General features: G+C 45.1%; 1 protein-coding gene across 1 annotated transcript; it reads left to right on the top strand.

Annotated features, from left to right (window-relative positions):
- Window positions 1-10,423: 10,423 nt before the first annotated feature.
- On the top strand, window positions 10,424-15,905 carry Cbln4 (cerebellin 4 precursor). Its single transcript, XM_059259784.1, has 3 exons — window positions 10,424-10,714; window positions 13,681-13,797; window positions 15,708-15,905. Exons 1-3 carry the CDS (start codon window positions 10,424-10,426, stop codon window positions 15,903-15,905), a joined length of 606 nt encoding a protein of 201 aa, XP_059115767.1.
- Window positions 15,906-21,666: the final 5,761 nt, after the last annotated feature.

Raw genomic sequence — 21,666 nt, 5'->3', positions numbered from 1 at the left:
TTGTCTCCTGTGTCCACACTCGTCTCTGGATTCCTCTGCTGGTGTAGTGAGGGCTACTGACCAACTAGCTGCTCAGGACTCCTGTGTAATTTCCTTTTTGGAGGCTCCATTTGCCTCTGAGCAGTTCTTGTGGTGGTGTGAATAGGAATGACCCCCATAGGCGCGTATATTTGAATGTTTAGTCATCAGGGAGTGGCACTAATTGAGAAAGATTAGGAGGTGTGGCCCTGTTGAAGGAAGTGTGTCGTTGGGGGTGGGCTCTAAGGTTTCAAAAACGGAAACTAGGCTCAGTGGCTCTCTCCCTGCTGCTTGCAGATCAGGATGTAGAATTCTTGGCTTCTTCTCCAGCACCATGTCTTTCTGCATGCTGCGGCGTTCCCCATCATGATGATAATGGACTAAACCTCTGAAGCTGTAAGCAAGCCCCAGTTAAATGCTTTCTTTTATGAGTTGCTGTGATCATGGTGTCTCTTCACAGCAACAGAACAGTGACTAAGACAGTGCTTCTTTCAGATGAGACCCAGTAGTGAGGAGGCAGAGGGAGGAGGGCTGGGAGATGGCCCAGTTGGTAAAGTGCCTGCCACACAAGCCTAAGAATCTGAGTTTGGATCCCCCAAACCTACATAAAAATCCAGGTCTCAGGGCTCCTGTCTTTAACCCTGTGCTGGGGGTAAGGAGATGGGAGCAGGGAGGTCCCGGGAGTTTTCTGTCTGAGCAGTCTAGCCTGTTGATGAGCTCTGGATTCAGTGGGAGATTTGTCTCAAAAAGATAAAGTGAGGGTGACAAAGACACTCAGCATTGACCTCTGGCTTTCTCTCTCTCTCTCTCTCTCTCTCTCTCTCTCTCTCTCTCTCTCTCTCTCACACACACACACACACACACACACACACACACACACACTCACTCGTATCTGCATGTCACATGCGCATAACAAACAGAAAGAATGGGAGAAAGAAACAAAAAGAAAATTAGATCTCTACTCTTCATTCTCTTTAAAATACTCGGAAATCTTCCCAGGACCCCAGCTTCCTTCTAGAACTATCCATGTGCAGAGTGGCAACCCCTCATCCACTCAGCTTTGATTACCACCTGGTGGCTGAGCTTTGATTCTCTCTCATTCTTGGGCATGCCTCGCCCTTCACCATTGCAGTGTGCATGAGACTGAGTTGAGGTTGCTGCTTGCCAACAGTTAATGGCCTTTGATATTGGGTACTGTGCATTGAGGCTCACTTCTAGTCATTAGTAAATTCCATAAATTAATTACAATAACCGTGGCATCTAATTAGCACCTCTGTGTGCCAGGCACCATGTTTGCTGCTCTACTACACTTCTCTACCCGATCCGCCCCTAGTCATGCACTGAGTATAACTTTTATGAGAGCAATCTTGGCTCAAGGAAGGTTTGTAACTTGCTCCATGGTCATGGTCATAAAGCTAACAAAGGTAGAACTGACCCTGAATATACTTAGAGCTAACAGCTTGACTGCAGATGGACTCCTGCTGGCTGCCTCTCATCACCACCATCTACAAAGGCAGTGCTACAGATTCATGTGGACGCCAGTTCATAAAACAGACCCGCCATTCACGGACAAAGCCATCAACTCAGTGTAGGTTCAGTGAGTCTGCCTTGGAGAGAAGTCTCCCAGGTAATTTGCACAAGTAGCAGCCATCCATTGGGACTTCACATTCATTTTCTCCCTAACTCTGGACAGAAAAGAAAAGAGACTGGGCATATATCAGGGTTTCCTGAGTGCTAAACACGTTACATAAAGAGCTGAGTTGGATCTGAAATACAACCAGGACTTTGATGTGACTCATAAGTTTCACCGTTTCCAATTTTTCCTCAAATGTCTACTGTGAGTCTTTTTATGTCTGAGACTTTCCCAGAACAGAGTGGGTAATCTTGTATTGATGAGTTGGATCAATAATCAAAGAAGGAAAATTGCTGCTTCACTGAGACCGTATATGAGAAAGAACCTTAGTTGCCTTTCTCTCCAAACTCCATGAAGTTGAAATTATGGGTTAAAAATGCTACTGTAATAGGCTGCTATTGGGAGATCTGCCCAGCAACATTTTTCTTTATAAAAACAAGTTTATTTAAAAATGTGTTTCACGGTATAATATGTAATTACTGGGTCCATTTGAATAACGAACATCTGAATCAAATTGAATGGCTGCTTTCCCTTGTGTTCTTTTAAAGGGGACAAGTTACTGTCAACTCTTTCATATTTCCCTTCTGTTATTAGGATGTAAACATTTGTTTACCTTACAAGGCACCAGCACAGAATCACACAGTATGGATTAATCCATAGCTTGCTCTTTCCCACATCATTATATGCTGTCTGTAATACACTTTGCCCAGCGCTGGCCCAGATTTCATATTCTGTGTAAATATGGAATTGGGTTTGTGTGTGTGTGTGTGTGTGTGTGTGTGTGTGTGTGTGTGTGTGTGTGTGTTTGTGTGTAATGATCCTGTCTTCAGCAGAGGCCATTGATACAGTTTGAGTATGAGTTTATGAGTCTTGTCTTTAGGATTCTGGCACAACTTAGGAGTAGATAGGTCTCTTACATGTGTGATTTAAGGGTGTTGCTATATTCCAGCATGTGGGTGTCAAGGAAACAGATTTCAGTGACCAAAAGCATAATGCAGGTGTGCTGAGGAGGAGACAAGTGGTGGAAGGGAGAGAGAGGAAGGGAAGGGGAGGGGTAGAGTTGAGAGGTATTCAACTGTTCAGCTCTGCCCTTGGGTCTGTATAAGGCAGTCTTTCCCATCTGTATCACAATGCTCTGAGACCATGGTGGAAGAGGAGGCAGGGTGATTGTAAGAACCAAAAGACAGGGAAGACTGGACCAAGACAGTGTCTTCTGGATATGACAGGACCACAGTACTCATGAACACAGGGAATCTATGGTTGCTTGCAGAAAGAGCAAGCTAGTCACCACTCTAGTATTGAGGAGGAAGGAGTTAATGATCTTCAACCATAACTGAAAAGCTACAGATAGATGATGGCTTCTGGAGGAGGGAGACTGTTTTCTTTAAGGGTATTGACTCCTGGTAGGTTGACCCTGCTCCACTTGTTGGTTTTGTACCCAGAAGTATATGGACACACAAATTTGACTCAGTGGGTTATTTGATGAAGCAAATAAAAACTGTATACAAAAATATGTTAATTCTTTATAAATGCCAATGCTGCAGTGCTGTCAAACAAACAAGCAGATGTGGTCCTTCCAATAAACCCGTTCTTGCTTCTTTGGTTCTCCATTCTTAGGGAGTGCATCTTTGGGGGTGGTCTTTGAAAGTATATAGCCTCATCTCACTTCCAGTTCATTCCCTCTGCTTCCTGTGTGGGCTTGAAGATGTGATCTCTCAGCCTCCATATCCAACTTCCTGCTGTTATGTCTTCTCACCATTACGGTCTCTCTCTTTGGAACTGTGGGCCCCAATAAACTCATCCATAAGCTGCTTGTGTTCATGGTGTTTTATTACAGCAGCAGCAACAGAACCAATGCAGAGGCTGAGAATAGACTAAACATTTCAAGGTTCCTCCCTACTTTTTGGAAGATTTTCCTGTTTCCTCTTATATTGGCAGTGGTTTAAGGTAATAATTTTTGCCCAATGAGAAATCAGAGTATTGATGTTTTTTCTTAGTAAATATTTATTTATTTATCTCCATTCTCCACTAAATCCTGTGCTCCTGGGGAGTTCATAGCCCTTGGAAAGCATAACAAATAAATCAATAACTTAAAATTGTAATGAATAGAGTGACCAGGACAAGCACAGAGCACATGGGAAAGCCAAAATATGGGGAGTCAAAATGCGACCACAATGGTGATGAAGACACATCACCACACACACCTTGGATATGTATCTTGTTGGCTGATATGTTGGGGTGAAAAATTACACAGAGGAAGATATCAAACAAAGTTTAAATTGTCAACCAAATTGAAGTCATCCATATAGCTCTTCCTATGACACCATCTTTACACAAAACACGCCTGCCGTTTTGCTGTCTGCAGAGGGAACCGTGAGGATATACCTGCCATAGCTCTGTGACTTCATCCTCACACATTTCTTTCTTCTCTCGACTTTGCTCTCCTTAATCAATTTACTTTCACTCACAAAGGGTCGGGGAGCATTCTCTTGGTCAGATAGCTATCATTGTAGAGGAAGGGTAATTAAACGACTCAGTGGAGCTCTGTCAGCTGTGATGTGAACTCCATACTCACATGTTCTCGATCGTCTACCTCTGCACGACTGGCCTGAGCATCTACACATGATGCTCAGAGTTTTCCTTCATTCAGATCCAGGTGAGTCCTTGAGAGCTGAACACCTTGCCCGTCTGCCTGTCTTCTCACAGACACCATCTTCTGAAGCAGAAACTCACTCCTGGATCCTGCCTGTCTTGGCTTTCTTAACACTTCATTTTCTTAGGAGACGGCCAGACAAGCAGTCACTGGGGATGTACTGACTGCCAGGACACCATTTCCATGCAAGATCAGTTCTCATTTTAATTTGCTTTAAAGGTAAGAAGTTGAGCCCAACTACAGAGACATGGACTAGCAAGGTGCATTGCCATCCCACCTCCAGTGGTCTGTCAAAAAATAAATAAATAAAAATAAAACACACACATACACACACAGGGCATCAAATATAATGTGTGAATCTCAGGGAAGGGAAGCAGTTGAGTCATACATAGGCTTTCTAGTACCACATTTTAAAATATTTTATTATATTTTGATAATTCAATACAATGTATTTTGATAATATTCACCCCCAGCTTCTCCCAGATCCAACCCCACCTTTCTATGCACCCATAGATATAATAGAATAAAATAGACTAGAATAAAAATAGGACTCTATGTATTCTCTTTTTAATTATATTTTTAAAAACTCATCAGGAACCCATTAAGTCTAATTTGTGTTTGTCAAATACTCCTGGGCGTGGGACCCACTCTGGAGCATAGTCGATCTATTATGGGTCACATCCTCAAAGAAAACTGGTTCTTCCGCTCTCAGCAGGTATTAAATACTCAAAGATTCCCGCTGGGGGTGGGCTTCATGTAAGATTTTGTCTGGCGTGAGCTGTGTACGTCTTGCGCATACTGTTGCAGTTGCTGTGACCTCATGCGTGACTGCCCTATTGCAGCTGGAGGACACCATTGCCTTGTCATCATCCACTGCCTCTGGCTCTTACAGTCTTTACACCCATCTGATTCCATGTTTTTAAATGAAAAGACGGGAAGGAAGGAAGGCAGGCAGGCAGGAAGACAGGAAGGAAGGCAGGAAGGAAGGCAGGAAGGAAGGCAGGAAGGCAGGCAGGAAGGAAGGAAGGAAGGAAGGAAAGAAAGAAAGAAGGCAGGAAGGAAGGAAGGAAAGAAAGAAGGCAGGAAGGAAGGAAGGAAGGAAAGAAGAAAGGCAGTCAAGAAGGCAGAAAGGAAGGAAGGAAGGCAGAAAGGAAGGAAGGCAGGCAGGCAGGCAGGAAGGAAGGAAGGAAGGAAGGAAAGAAAAGAAAGGCAGACAGGCAGGAAGGAAGGAAGGCAGGCAAGCAGAAAGGAAGAAAGGCAGACAGGCAGGCAGGAAGGAAGGCAAGAAGGCAGGCAGGCAGGAAGGAAGGAAGAAAGGCAGGAAGGAAGGAAGGCAGGAAAGAAGGAAGGAAGGAAGAAACAGACGTGAAGCAGCTGGAAAGAAACTTGGACTTGATTTTAATTCTTTTCTCCTGAGGCAGCTGGAGGTGAAGTAGAGCTGGGGCTGGGACAGAGGGAGACTTATTCAGAAAACTTTCCCCAGTGTCTCTTGGCAGGAGCCAAGTATTGCACATTTGACAATTTCCAGTCAACAGTTCTTTCTCCTAACTTCCCCCAGATTTTGTGATCTGATTTAACAATCATGGTTTCAGCAAGGATGCTTGTGACAAGGAGTAGAATATAGGAGGGCCTCAGGAAGCCCCAGGTCAGAGGGCTGCTGGACCCCTCTCTCCTAAGGGAAGCTGGAAACTGGAGAGCTGATTCTTTTTTTTTTTTTTTTTTTTTTTTTGGTTTTTCGAGACAGGGTTTCTTTTGTGTAGCTTTAGAGTCTGTCCCAGATCTCACTCTGTAGACCAGGCTAGCCTCGAACTCACAGAGATCTGCCTGTCTCTGCCTTCCAAGTGTTGAGATTAAAGGCGTGCACCACTGCTGCCTGGCTTCTTCTTCTTCTTCTTCTTCTTCTTCTTCTTCTTCTTCTTCTTCTTCTTCTTCTTCTTCTTTAAGCTTATTTGAATATGTTTAGGTTCACAGCATGCAACTTTTTTCCCCACAAGGTGTTGGAATCGTCAGTTATGAGTGGCATCTAAATGCAGTTATGTTAATTACCACATGGCTTTAAGTATCATTTTTTGTGTTTTTTAACTTTCTTTTTATTTATTCTTTGTGTCTTTCACACCATGCGTCTCCATCTCATTCATTTTTCCATTCCTTCCTATCTGCCCTCTACTCTCCCCCCCTAAAAAAAAAAATAAAATAAAATTTAAGAGAAAAAAAAGAAGAAGAAAAAGAAAACAGAGAAGGAAAAAAAAATCAGTCTCATTGTGGAAGCTGTAGTGAGGCATGCCAAAAACCCTTTTATCCATATATCTTTACTTGCAAGTGTTCATTTCATAAAGTCATTGGTCTGGTTCTAGGCCTCTGGTTTCTGCTACGCTCTTGATGTTGGCCCTCACTGGAACTTCTCTTGGACATCCTGCTGTTGCCCTGTGTTGTGGAGATCCTGCAGCTTTGGGTCTGCAGGAATGGTCCCTTCACATGCTCCAGCAGATCATAGATAGTGTGGATGTTGGGGTGGGCCAACTCATAAGCCTGGTTCTGGGCCTGGGTAGTTGCAGGATTGGTCAGCCTGCCAAGAGAGTTGATTCTTTTACTCCTTAGCCTCCAGGCTTGGCTTTTGTTGTACAGTTTGGAAGCCCCGCCCCACCCCGATCATTCCAAGAAACTCAGTTGCTGCTTTCACAAGCCTCCTACATGACTGTAACAGCTGAGGAGTGTACTGACCTGGCTGCTCTAGCTCCCCAGAGTTGGCTCAGCCATTCAGTCCAATCCCAGACAAAGGAAGTCTGGGAGTCACTTCTCAGCTGTCTGTTTTGGATCCACTATCCAATGGACTTCTGATATCAAAAGGATTGTCAGCCCTAGAACCATATGACTTACTGGCTCACACTGCCATATGACTTCTCTTAGCATATGGCCTCAGGAAATGCCCTAATTCACACCTAGAGGTCATTAAAAGAAGTAGAACTTCTTTTAATAAGGAACCAAGACTGACAATTCAGGCTTTGAATTTACATTTCGCCGAAGGAGTCTCACTACAATTATCTTACACTATAGGATGAATGACCGGTACGTTGCATTCTATTTAGAAGTGTTCACTCATTACTGTTAGCTATTGGGTCCCTAATGTGGTCACCCTGGGTGTGAGGTCTGCAAGAATACTGTCAGTGACAGAAGGAAGAAGTTGACTAAAATATGAACTCGTTTGGAAAAAAATTCTAAAAGAAGAAAAGGATATGTTGGGGCTTGTGGGGAACATAACTACTGCTTATTTACCAATTCTGTCAATAGAGATCTTTCTCAAACTCCTCCCTGGAACTGAAAAAACCCAAAGCTTAGCTGCTGACTCTCCAACTTGGATGGAGAAGGCATTCTTTCCCTACAGGAGAAAAAGTGGAATGAAATTTCAACTAGTATCTGGTCTCAAAAAGTAGCTCTGGTGCTGGGAGATGGTTCATCCAGTAAGAGCTTGAGCATGAGGACCTGTCCAATGTCCAGAACCTACATGAAAAGCCAAGTGTGGTTGCACAAGCTTGTGACACCAGTGCTGGGGGATGGGGAGACGGGTGTGTGTGTGTGTGTGTGTATGTGTGTGTGTGTGTGTGTGTGTGTGTGTGTGTGGTGGGGCTTGTTGGCTGACAGGAAGCTCCAAGTTTAGTAAGAGATCCTGTCTCCTCAAGGTTGAGGAGTAAGGTGGATAATGATAGAGCAGGACACTGAATGAAGTCATTCTCTGGCTTCTGCACACACACACACACACACACACACACACACACACACACACACACACACACCATGGAGGTACTGTAGCTGCTGTTCAGGCAGACTGGTGATGGGTGGTTGAATAAGAAAGTCTGAAAGGGTCAGGTGGGAAGCTGTGGGACCATGGGAAGCTTAAGGTGGACGTCAAGGTAGCCCTCCCTTAAAGGCCCGGCTAGCTCTCCTGTTTCTTTACAGCTTAGAGGAAGGGCAGCCAACATTGTTACTACTCAGTGGTGGCAGTGCCTACCTCCCTCAACTATGGTTCAGGCAGCACATCTTTATTTGTATCGTTATAGGAAATCAGGGCTAAGGATCAGCCATAGGGGCATCTTGTATCTTAACACTTGGAATTTCAGTGCGGGCTTATGGCACAATTTCCCTTGGAGAACCTTAGGAGGAGACTTGATTAAAGATGTAGGGCTGGATTCTGCTGGGGAGGAGCTTGAACGCCATTCCAAGAATCTCATGATCATCCAGGGAGCTTGGTTTGTCCCAAGGACATGGCTCAACCTCTAAACAATAAGCAACCAGAATATACTAATCAGGAGGTCCCAGTGGCTGCTGCCTTCTATGGGGATGTTGTTTTGATTAGAGAGGTAGATGCGATTGCTCTCATTCAGCTGGAAGTCGAAAAGGAATTTGGGAGTGTCCTGACCCCAGAAAATACAGAACCAGAAAACCAGGGCCATTAGTTAGGAAAGTGTGTCATCAAGATGTATGTCTTGGCCAAGTTCCTGCAGCCAACTCCAATGCCAAGCCCCGCTTCCCAGCTTCCCAGCTTCCCAGCTTCCCGTTGGTGGCTGTGGAAGAGGAAAATAAGTTGCCATTAAGAGGCCAAGAGGGCAGTGGAGTGCACAGGGGGAGGCACATCAAAGCGGGGAGAGGCGCAGTACTCCCAGGTGCTGTATTTTAATCATTACATTTAAGGGGATCCTGTTCACTAAGACTTTTCTTTGCTTGGGGTGGATGCTCAGTGTGAGTGGGAAGGCGCGCCCCTGTGGCTTCCAAGGCTCAACCTTCTGTGCGGAAGAAGGAAATCAGGCACCTCCTCCGCACTCCCCCTCTCTAAGGGCACAGGGCTGCCCCAAGGCTTTACTGAGCCGCCAGACTGGAGGGCTACGTGGGACGAGCTCCGGACCAGGTGCAGCTGGGGACGCTGGTGGATCCCCTTTAGAGTCCAGGTAGCAAGCCCCGCAGAACCGCCGCGGCCCTTCCAGAAATCTCTGCATCGGTGCTACCAGCACCGGCAGCGTTCGGCTCAGAGAGTCACACGCTGGGCAGGAAGAGGGGCTCCGCAACCCCTCCGTAGCTCCAGGTGGAGCAGGTGGCGAGCAGCCACGGAGCCCCGGCAGGCGCGGGCCGGTGGGCATCCTCCTCTGCGCACACCCCACGCGATTTCAGGGGGCTGAGTGGCCGTGGATCTTGGCGGCCGGCCGTGCGGTGTGCTTCGCTCAGCCGGGGTACGTTCAACGTCTCACAGGAGCTGCTCCGCTGGGGTCACCGGACGCCTTTTCTGCTTTCCGGGATCCACAGGCTGAGCGAGCTAGCCAAAGCCATCTGCACGCCCCGCTCCTATAAATAGCGCTCGGGTGCCCTCTTGGCGCTGTCCCTCCAGCCTGCGCTGAGCGCCAAGACACAAAGTTGTACACAGGGACACAGGAACCAGGGCAGCAGGCGCCCTGCACCTTAGAACTGATTCCAAAATCTGGTGCTTTCTGCACGGGGGACTCGATTCAGCCGCCTACCTGCGTCGGAGTGACACCGGACTTTGGGGGAATTTTTGACCAAGCGCGAGTCGCTAGCATTCTGTCCATGAACACAACCTGGTATTCTTCTCATCCCCGGAAACACCTCCTGCCTCTGTAATTTGTTCCTGCGCCAGCCAGAGTCCCTCGGACAGGACCGACACCCACACCGCTTGGCACCCGCCACCCTGGCGTTTCCTCGCTGAGTCCTGTCTTCAGCTCTGTGCTTCACCCGGGGGTACTTGGGTTTGGGGTGAGAATTTATTTTGTTCCTTTGAGGTGTGATCGAGAGGGTCTGGAGACTTTTTAGATGTCAAGGGACAAGTGTGGCTGCAGGAGCCCCAGGCAAAACTGATTTTGGGGCGGAGGAGGTTAGGGTAGGGAGTTCTGCATGAGCTGCTTAAAGGACAAAGGTAACAGAACCAGCCAGACAGCTCGAAGGGAGACTTCAACCCAGAGAATTGGTGGAAGTGCGCGCGCCGCCGCCGCCGCCGCCGCCTCTCCTGCAGCGCTGTCGATTTAACCACTGGCATCTTCCCGAGCTCCGGGATCCCGGGGTAGCAGGCGCCGCCCCGGAGCAGAAGAGCCAAGCTGCGGCTTGCGCACCGGCTCACCATGGGCTCCGCGCGCCGGGCGCTGTCCGTGGTACCGGCTGTTCTGCTGGTTCTCGCACTGCCTGGGCTGCCTGTTTGGGCACAGAACGACACCGAACCGATCGTGCTGGAGGGCAAGTGTCTGGTGGTGTGCGACTCGAACCCAGCCACAGACTCCAAGGGATCATCTTCTTCCCCTTTGGGGATATCGGTCCGGGCAGCAAACTCCAAGGTGGCCTTTTCGGCGGTTCGGAGCACCAACCATGAACCATCCGAGATGAGCAACAAGACACGCATCATTTACTTTGACCAGGTCAGACCCCCGAGGGATGCAAGGTGCCCAGTGCGTGGGTGGTCTCAGGGGAACTGCCTGCCCAGATTAAGCTAGTATGCTTAGGAAGGATGTGGCGAGATCATTTAAGCAGCCACCTCCCTGAAGGTATCAGTCTGAAACTTGAGCTGCGGCCCTTCCCCAACAACCGCAGCCCCTATTCCTCCTTGGTGTCTGGCCGAGGCCAGCCCAGCGCGGTGGGGGTGGTTTGGGAGCGCAGAGGCAGGCACCTGGAGATGAAGACAAGTTTAGCAGCAACAGGTCATCAGGGGCTGAGGGAACACTGTCCCTGGATGCTGCGACCTATTGGTAGAGAACTTGGCCCTCTGGGTCAGACTTAGCAGCAGGTGCCCCAGAGATGTTGTGACAGGGGCCCTAGAAGACAGCCCATAAACGTTTGAATTGTGTTTCCTGGTGGAAACTCCTCTCTCCAACAAGGACTCCACAAGGTGCAGGGACCCTCCCAGGTGGAAGCAGAGAATTGGGGGTGGGGTTCTGGGGCCAAACATCACCTCCAGGGCTAGTAGCTAAGTTCACTATGCAGAGTCCAGGGTGGCTGGATCAACACCACCCTGCCTGGTGTAGATCAAAAGCCCTCCTGGTTACTACTTAGAAAAGTTGTCCACGCAGGAAGAAAGGGGATTGAGTAATTGTGTGAAGCTTGGGTAGGCAAGCGCTGGGGAGCTGGGTTACCCTTCCTAGGCTTGGTTCGGTTTCTGCAGGGCATTGTAAGTTGCTGAGGAGACACAGAATTTGAGGTTGCAGGGAGGGGATGGGGCTGAATTGATAAACGCAGAAGCTTCTGCCGAGTGGTTCAGCGCTGCGTGGACTGGAATGATGAGCAACTGCAGGTTATCAGTTTAGCAAAGCCCCCTAGGGCAGAAGCGCAACTCCAGCATTTTGTGTCCAACCCAACAGTACCTGGAGACTGTCTAATTCTAAAGTCACAGTTCACAGTTGTATGCAGAGCCTGGTGGGCAGGTTAAGTGGGGCTGCGGGATGTGCCGGAAAAGACTTGGGTGACATTTGTGCTCCTTACTTAATTCTAAGTAATACACTTGCCAGCTGGTCAGGGACAGAAATGTCTCCCTAGAGGGTCAGTATGGGATAACTATAAATTTTAAAAAATGAATTAAGTAGTCCCTTTGGAGATTTTGGTGCAGTATTTAACAAAGTGATAGAAAGAAAGCATGCCACTACCTCTGGTTCCTGTTTTAGTGCATTATCTAAATGTTGGAACCCTGTGGACACTGTGCTGTCTTTGTTTGGGCATTCTTTTCAATGACCTTCCCATCAATTAGAAGAGGAAAGGGATTTTTCTTTTGTTCAGGGAGCCATGCATCTTAGAGACAACAAGACACATTTAGTTATAAATCTTGATGTGCTTGGATGCTTCAATTACCCTGTGGAGTCCACATCCAGCTTCATGTTTACTAATCAACACTAATCAGGCATCTCTATTTTGTTAATGAAGGATTCCTCTTGTATCTGAATCAGGAAGTCTTGGCTAAGCACCTTATATTATTTTGAATGTGCTGGGAAAAGATGTTTTTGTCAACATTTTGTCGGGGAATCTTTCACAGCTGGTGATGGTACTGTAGGAAGTCCGTCTGATCTCAGGTCAGAACAGAGAGCTGATGCTTATGGAGAATAGGTTCAGATCTCAGTCAAATCGCACACACATTTGTATTTCAAGCAGGGCTGAGCCTGGTGCATTTACCTAAACATTCTAAGTATTCTGACATCCTGGTGTGCTGTGTAGAGGCGGTAATGTGCTCTGAGGAAATGATGCAGGAAGTGTGAGTGTAGTAATTTCAACAAGATGACGTTTAAAACAGATATCAACAGACTGATTCTGATAAACAGAAAATATGTCTTTAGAGACACATCTGACTTTTATGGCTTTATTCCTTGGTGAGACATGAAAGAAAGCCTCCTTGTTTAGTTCTGGCTCTTATGCTATCTCAGAAAGGGACTTACCTCTGAGACACTGAAATTTAACTGAGGACTCAATGAAATACAGAGTTAATGTCATAACCAGGCCACACATCATGGGATATAAGGTGTGCTACGGCTTTCTTAGAAACAATGCTTAACTTCACTTTTCTCTTTTGACCCTTAAACTTCAAATGGACTTTAGGTGACTGATAGGATCAAACAAGACACTGAAGAACACAGAAAGGCCACTTAGTTTACTGTCTGCTGCATCCATGCCCTTCTCTTGGCATCCAGCCAGGGCTGACTCATCACCAATGTATTATGTTAAGGCTTAGATGGCAAATAAACAAAACGAATGGCCGTGGAGTGAGGAAAGCCCTGGCAGAGGCTTGGGGATGAACCTGGCTTTCCCAGCTCTGTGGTAGCAACTGTTGGTGTCATGGATTACACCCCATGGTGGAGGGGGTATGCCTCTATGAGGGGTCCAGGGATTGCTGCAGAGAGCCCATGGATGTCGATTGGCTGGCTGGATAACGTCACTTCTGGACATTGGGAAGGCTTATAGACTGTGGAGACGTAATTGTGGCAGATGCCTTCCATCTGATCCTGTGTAAAGCTAATACAAACCTTCGTATGTTGCTTTGATGACCCTAGAGACATCCGGCCTGGAAATTGAGGCATGAAATACAACACTGTTGTTTTATTTTTATTTTTGCCTGTACTATTTAAAAGGTAGAAGAACCTTCCATTATGCACATCTGTTTCCCAAGTCACTTAAGAGGAAAGAAATAGGATTAGCTGTTTTATTCTTTATTGTTTCTAAAGTTAGTTATTTAAAAAAAGAAAGGGAGGAGAGAAGAAGAGAGAGAGAATGAAGATATAAAGAAAAGAAGGAAAGGGGAGGGAGGGAGGAAGAAAGGGAGGAAGGAAGGAGGGTAAGAAGAGGGAAATTTGTTTTACTCGATCAAAAACGATAATAATTTACCATTATTTGTTGTTTTTATCTGTAGATCCTGGTTAATGTGGGCAATTTTTTCACATTGGAGTCTGTCTTTGTGGCACCGAGGAAAGGAATCTATAGCTTCAGTTTTCATGTAATTAAAGTCTACCAGAGCCAAACAATCCAGGTATGTGCTTCAACCTGCGTGCTCTCTGCTCCTGCATTCAAGTATTCACTCAAAGATATGCTTGCATTAATTGTCCACCTTTTTCATTTATTTTCAAAACATTGAATTTGCATTTTTCCTTATAACATCCATTTGGGCATTGACAAAAGGCACATAGAAAAATAAGCAATTGAAGTTATTACCCTGATTATAACCTGATATAAAACAAAACAAAACAAAATAAAACACAGCTCAGCAAAACCTTTGACACAAATATGTACAGAAGATATTGATTTTTATCTCATTCCTGAACAAAAGTTATTCAAATTTGTAAGGAAAAATTATAAAACTTTACAAATGGGTGTTAAATAAACAAAACAAGCTTGCTATCATTAAAAAAATGAGATAAACTATTGAAACAACAACAATAACAAAACACAGCTTGGCAAAACCTTCATGACACAAATCTCTACAGATGATCTTGATTTTTTCTCATGCCTGAACAAAAGTTATACAAACTTACAAGGAAAATAAATCTTATAAAAATGTACAAATAGACATTAAATGAACAAAGCAGATTTAGTAAATTTAAAAACCATGAGATGCAATTATCCATTGAAACCAAGCTACCAGGGAATGGCTGATACTTTTGAGAAAGAATGCACCTAGCATGCCATGCTACAGTTTAGTTTTGGTCCTCCTGTCCCAGGAACTTCTTCCCAGTTGCAGTTGCGTGGTTAGTGATGGGTCTTGTGTTGTGCTTGTTCAGACAAGCTTGGTCTTACACACTAGAGCAGATACAGAGACATTTATGGTAGTATTAAAATAAATCAATAGTAAACAATGATACGTGTCTATAGAATTCTAAGATATATTGAATGTTTAGCATTTGTATTACACTTTGTGTCTCTGTGGTTAATAGATAGCATGGCCATCTGTCACTTTTTTATATCCCAATGACTTGATCAGTTGACCAACCTTAGATTGAATCTCTTCCATATTAATTTTAACCTAGAAAAAGAGAGTGTGTAAAGATCACATCTATAGCTAAAGTTTTCCTGTCTTGCCCACAGTCAGAACAAATCTCTGTCACCCCCCCCCCCAGTCCCACAGCTGCTCAGACCCGACCAAGTAAACACAGAGACTTATATTGCTTACAAACTGTATGGCCATGGCAGGCTTCTTGCTAACTGTTCTTATAGCTTAAATTAATCCATTTACATAAATATATACCTTGCCACGTGGCTCGTGGCTTACCGGCGCCTTCACATGCTGCTTGTCATGGTGGTGGCTGGCAGTGTCTCCCTCACTCAGCCTTCCACTTCCCAGAATTTTCCTCCCTCCTTGTCCCGCCTATACTTCCTGCCTGGCCACTGGCCAATCAGTGTTTTATTTATTAACATATTTGCCATACAGAACATCCTACAGCACACATCTGCTTCCCTGGAAACTCTGACATTTCAAATGACTTTTGTTGTTGCTCAAATTTCAGAAAAGGAGACACCTACTCAAATGCTGGCAGAATCTGGCTATATCTGACTTTGTTAGGTCCCAACATTGGGAAGCCCCCTCTCCTCTTTATAACCAAAAGGTTGATGCTGAGTATGTGAGGTCAGTACAGTAGTTAGCTTTGTTTACAGGCTGCAGGAAAGCCAGTTTTCACATGACTAGGTGGCTGTTTGGATGGCATTATTTTTGTGGGTACTTAAGGAAATTTCCATAGTAACACACACACACACACACACACACACACACACACACACACACACATTAAATATATACACAATACACACATACATAAAATCTGACCCCACGTATGTCCAGTTTGAAGGGAAAGGAGACTATTTCCTGAGTAACAAATGTTTGACCATTTCCTAGCACATGTTTTGATTTTAAAGGGAGCTGTTCAGTGGTCATCTTTCTCCTTCCAGGTGAACTTAATGTTAAATGGAAAACCGGTCATATCTGCATTTGCTGGGGATAAAGATGTGACCCGAGAAGCCGCTACTAATGGAGTGCTACTGTACCTGGACAAAGAAGATAAGGTTTACCTAAAACTAGAGAAAGGTAACTTGCTTGGCGGCTGGCAATATTCCACGTTTTCTGGCTTTCTGGTGTTCCCTCTATAGAACTCAACTTCTCCGTGATGCCCATGAGTGAGAGCACCCACCCCTGGCTTCTCAGAAGACCACTTTTCACCCTTGGATTGATGTCTCTTATTGTTTTGTTCGTGAGTGACTATGGATTCTCTTTAAGAATTCTAGACCTGTCTGGACAAATGCAAAGTGTCACAGATTATTTTCATGTGTGTGCCAGTTTCCTCACGTGTGAATCAGGACTCCAAAGCTGGAAATCCCTAAATCTGCTTACAAGTTAACAGTCAGAAGCTGTCTCAAGGTTCGTCTGTTTAGTTTCCTGATGTTACTGCATTGTGGTTTTCATTTCTTTGTTTTTGAAAGACCAGCAAGTAGGTCTAAAAGTTAGAAAACTTGGAAGTTCTGACTTCAGTGGTGATTATGGGACTGCCAAAGACTCGTATATTGTGTGGATACAATGATTACACTTGTTTTCTTTTTATTATAATTACTTTGGAATTGGTTTGTTTTATTCTCTTAAGGTAACTGGGATTGTATTTTAGTGACTGGCATAGTTTTTTCTCTACCTATAAGGTAACGAATGGCTTGCCTCAAAATGTACCTTAACTTCGAGCTCACCTACATGACCTCCCTCCTGCTCCCTAAAATGAATGCTCCATAGTTGTATTTTAATTATATATGTGAAAGAGTCATATTTTCCAAATTATATTTTCTAATAGGAAAAATAGATCATAATCTGACAAATACAAAGTTACTTACCCCAATACTAAGTGTTCAGTCCCCAAACCTTGGCAAAATAGCTCTCCTTGGTGGAAAATCTTACACTTTATTGCTCAACTTTAATTAACGTGATTGATAATAACCACTTTATTAAAACCATAGGGGATTATTTTCCCCTTCAACATGACCACTTTATTAACTGGAGATGGTATGCCCTTGTTTTTAATTATATCTATTTTTCAAATCTCCTGTTGTGTTTGAAATATCATCTGGTTTTGCCTTAATTCCTTAACTTGTATATATATATATATATTTATCTGTTCAGCTAATATTAAATCCAGATACTCCATAACAAAATTTAGTGCAATATCTTATTTTGTCTTTTGTATAGGTCATATGAATTCATAAAATGATTTATGTCTCTGTTGCAGAATAAAGATTATTACATGTTAGTGGGATGGTTGGTTGGTTCCTTTCGGTTCTGGGAATGTGTCTTCTATGTAGTATGTCCATTTCCCACTATCTTCCCCCTTCCTGGGTCCTTCCCCCCCACTTCCTTCCTTCTTCCCTTCCCTCTCTTCTTCTAGTTTCTTCCTGGAGTTAAAAACAAAAACAAAAACCTTTCCTGAGTTTTCAGGTAATGTTCTTTGAGTTGATATAGGAAATCTTTACTGTATTTAATCTGTCCAAATCCAGGAGTTGCAAATTTGCCAAAAGGGAATCAATGAATTTAGGAAACTCTCCCTTCACAAGGACTTGTGAGGAAAATGAAGTTAAAAAGATGTCTTGAAATATCACGAGGTTGATGAGTGAGCTCCAGGGATGAGTGAGTGGTGGTCAGTATCAAGGCTGGTATCTCCAGAGGACTTCAGCCAAGGATCCCCCCTGCCCACAGCACTCCTCCTCAAAGGGGGAGACAAAATTTCTGTGACTCTGGGGGTAGTGGTGGCTCCACTCCAGGTCTGTGGCCCTGCTGGTGGCAAGGATCCTCTGGTAGCTGGAGCCAGAGGAACATGTTACAAAGAGACTCACATGGGTACAACTTCCAGAGTCTGTGATTAATTTCCAAGTTAGGATGTTCAGTCAGCTCCAAGAAGACATCTCTTTTTCCTAGAAAGAGCTCTTTGCAGACACTGGTGACAATCCCTGATGCAGGTTATCCCCTGCTGGTTTTCAGCTAATAGCCCTGATTTTATAATGTGAAAAAAAAAAAAAAACCAAAAACAAAACAAAACCCAAAACAACAAACTCATATTGCACACAGAGAGAGAGCAAGGGCAGTGTTCATCCACAGGCCAGTGGAACCCTCTAACCATGCACCACTCTGCCTAACAGATACTTTCACCCCATCCATGCGTACTGAGTCTGCAACTGGCCGCCACAGCAGGAGCATCATAAGTGAATAGATCTGTTAGTCATTATTTTGGCAACATGAGTCAAGAGTATCAAAGTGACCAGTCGACACCTGTGGCAGGATGGAGCAAGTTAGGCTGTTATCAAAATAGGTCAGTGTATCAACGTGTTTCACAAATGGACTTGTAGCCATCTTTGAGGACTTGTTCTTATCTTTCTTGATTCTTCTGAACATGAAAATACATTGGTGAAGCTCTGAGCTTTAACTCCCAAGTTCTAACATGTGCATCTTGGGATGCAGAATCCATTGTGTATTGGGGGACGATGTGAGACCGTGGCTATCAGGTGTAGAGGTCTGTGATGCTGGAGCCCAAGTGTAGAAGTCAGGCCAGGATGAGAGCCGTTGAGGCTCATCATCAACTAGGTTCTAGGAGGTTGAGAGCTATCACAAACCCGTTGTTCAGAATGTAAAAATGGCATGAAAGAGCGAAAGCCAGAGGTGGGATGACTTAGTCAGAAAAAGCACTGACTTTGGGTAGATACAGGGTGTAGTCCTGTAACTTCCATTTGCTATTCCTGTCACTCTTGTCTCCCTGAGCTTGAATTACTTTATTTGCAAAGAAGTAGTTGGCTGCAGTCAGCTGTGAGGACGCAGTGAGACACAGGAAAGGCTTGGGGCACAGCGGGAGCTGGGATCTCTAGTCTGACCACTGAATCTTGTGATCCCCGACATTTAAGGCCTTTAAATGGGCAGAATAACAAGGAAACCTGTGGAGAGTATAAGATCCCCACTAGGAAGAGGGAAGGAGGAAGGTCTAAAGACTGGTACAAGGAAGAGGGAAGGAGGAAGGTCTAAAGACTGGTACAAGGAAGAGGGGAGGCAGAGTTGGGACTGCGCAGGATGAAGAACACAAATGGTGTTGTCACAAACATTTCCACAAATGGCGCCAGGTGCTCTCTGCTTATTCTATAACTTGAAAAATTGTTTTCAGGAATTGATGTGAACAAAAATGCACACTAATAGAGCCCTGTGTTTGCCTGGGCCCCTCAGCACTCTCAGTGTGAGCCCCATTCCCTCCTAAAGGGTTCCTATCTCCTGTTCCCAATCAAATGCAAACCATTGTCTGCAGCCAGCAATTTCCTCCTCAAAGAAACTCAAGGAAACTAAGCTGAAGGATTAAGCAGCTGTGCAGGGAATCTGCCCGATTCCAGGTGCTTTGGGGGAGCTGCCCATGGCCCAGGATAGACTCCACTGATCTAATTACATTAAAAAATTAAATTTATTATGATTATTACTTGTTTGCTCTCCTCTTCCCTTTGATTTTTAGTGATATTTTCTTGTATTCATTTAGCCTCTAGTCTCTACTTTTCTAGCAAATTATTGCTTTAAATTGTGTGTGTGTGCATGTTTCTCATATGTGTTCACCTGTGTGTGCATATTTATGTGTGCTCACCTGTGTGTGCATGTTTGTCATGTGTGCTCACCTGTGTGTGCATGTTTATCATGTGTGTACACCTGTGTGTGCATATTTGTGAAGGTCAGAGGTCAACATCAGGTGTCTTCTTTAATCGCTTTGACCTTATGTTTGAGACACAGTCTCTCACTGAACCTGGGGCTTACCAGTAGGCTAGCCTAGTTGTCCATGGAGTCCCAGTGAACTTCCTGGCTCCACCTCTCCGGCACTGGGGTTATACATGCATGCCGCTACACCTGGCATTTTAGCTTGGTCCTCATGCTTGCGTGGTATGCACTACCCACTGAGCCATATTCCCACCCCCCATTTTAGGTTTTGAAACAATCATTGTCAGCTAACATGGATGAAATTATCCTCACAATGGATTGTGTGCTGCAAGATCCCCAGGTTGTGGCATGAGTGACATCCCTCTTTCCCTGCTTTTCTAGATTTGTCACTTGAAGCCACAGTGATCTGTAGGTGTGGTCCCGCCTTGCATCCCATTGAGGGCCCTAGGCTTCACTGACCCACTGTACTGTATGAACCACGTGTCTCTTTAGCTGCAGTGTCCATTGAGCTTAGCAAGGCCCACATATCAGTTGATCTAGTGGCTACCAGAAGTGTTGGGAACAAAGATCTGTGGCACATTGGTCTTCACCCAAAGCCTTGGCTCAATTCTGATCCCTAGTGACTCTTCGGTAGAGGAGGCAAGGGGAGTATTGAATAAGTTGGCATCTAGCTAGGTGGATTTTATTCTCTTCCCAATACAGGTCAGCTTTTAGTGTGGCTTTCAAGTTGAAAATTGCTTGTGTGCATGCATGCATGCATGTATGCACACGCGTGCACACATGCATGCACACACACACACACACATACACACACACACAGAGTCTTTCTACCCACTACTTTTCTGAGAGGCAATAACAGCCCTGTGATCTTGATTCTAAACTCTTTCATCAACTTTTCAAGCTGACACATGTCTTGAAAAACCAAAAAAAAAAAAAAAAAAAAAAAAAAAAAAAAAAAAGAATCATCTGGGGACCTTGGTCAGATGTTGACTTTGATGGGGTAGATCTGGGAGGGACTTGTGCTTTCTCACCTGTAACAGGTGCTCCCTGCGTTTTCAGCTGCTGCTCTTGGCTTGGGTACCACAGGAGAAGGACTTCCAATGTCATTTCTACAGCCTAGTTACTCATAATGTATTCTACTTACTATAGCACCTACAACCTCTGGGGCTTGCTAGAAACCCTGATGGTGGGGTCAAGACTCAACCCAGACCTACCCAGTTGCAATCTGCGTTTTAACAAGGGTCTCTGTCCTTGTCGAGAGGTTTGGTTTCATAGATTTATTCATTTTATTTTATATGTGTGGGTGTCTGCATGTATGTCTGTGCACAGTGTGCATGCAGTTCATTCAGAGGTCAGAAGAGGGCATCAGATCCCCTGGAACTGTAGTTACAGACAGACGGTGCTGGGCATTGAACCTGGATCCTCTAGAAGAGCAGTAAGTGCCCTTAACTGCTGTTCTACCTCTCCAGCCCCATGTGAGGGGTTTTAAGCACCGCCAAGTCTTGGAAGCCCTGTCTTTAAGGGAGACTGCCTACATTGGGAGTATATGGGACATCAGGCAGCCTCAGTCTAACAAAGTCCACAGTGAGTCCACACAGGTTCAGGGTGTTTTCTTTGCGGTGACACAGGCATATGAGTCTACATGTGACTCAACGTGTTGTGGCTGCTTTGATCTCTGCGAGCAGTGGTGCTCACTCAGGTCCAGGCTTCTAAGAGGATCAGTCTGGCACCTCATGCTGTGAGGGAGGAGAGCCAGGGGACCATCTGGAACACAGCAAGCAAGGATTGAAGGACGACTCTGAGTGGAGGAAAGATGCTGGACTGCTGGGCTGAAGACAAAGGTAAGTCATCCACAACACGTGACATCTGGGAATGAAAGAAAGCTCCCGAGGAACCTTCTCCCCACACCAGCATTTGTTGTGAAGCAGGGGGTCGGGAGGTGGGTGGAGGACTGCAGCTTGCTTTCCTCTGTAACCAAAGTGCTCCCATCCCAGAGTGGCAGCGCCTCTCTCTGTGTGAGGATAGTTTTTTTTTTTCTCTCCAGCCCGTCTGTCTCTAATGCTTCTCTGTTTTTGTCATATTTAAGCTTTGCTGTCAAAGCATAATCAATAACAGACAGAAAATACAGAGAAATTAGTGTGGAGTGGGCAACTATTTCTACGTTCTTTTTTCCCCTTATCTTCATGACAAGTGCGTGTG

Source organism: Peromyscus eremicus, chromosome 4 (assembly GCF_949786415.1).
Source record: "Peromyscus eremicus chromosome 4, PerEre_H2_v1, whole genome shotgun sequence".
In the NCBI taxonomy this organism is placed as follows: domain Eukaryota; kingdom Metazoa; phylum Chordata; class Mammalia; order Rodentia; family Cricetidae; genus Peromyscus; species Peromyscus eremicus.
This window is presented reverse-complemented; position numbering and strand designations above follow the sequence as displayed.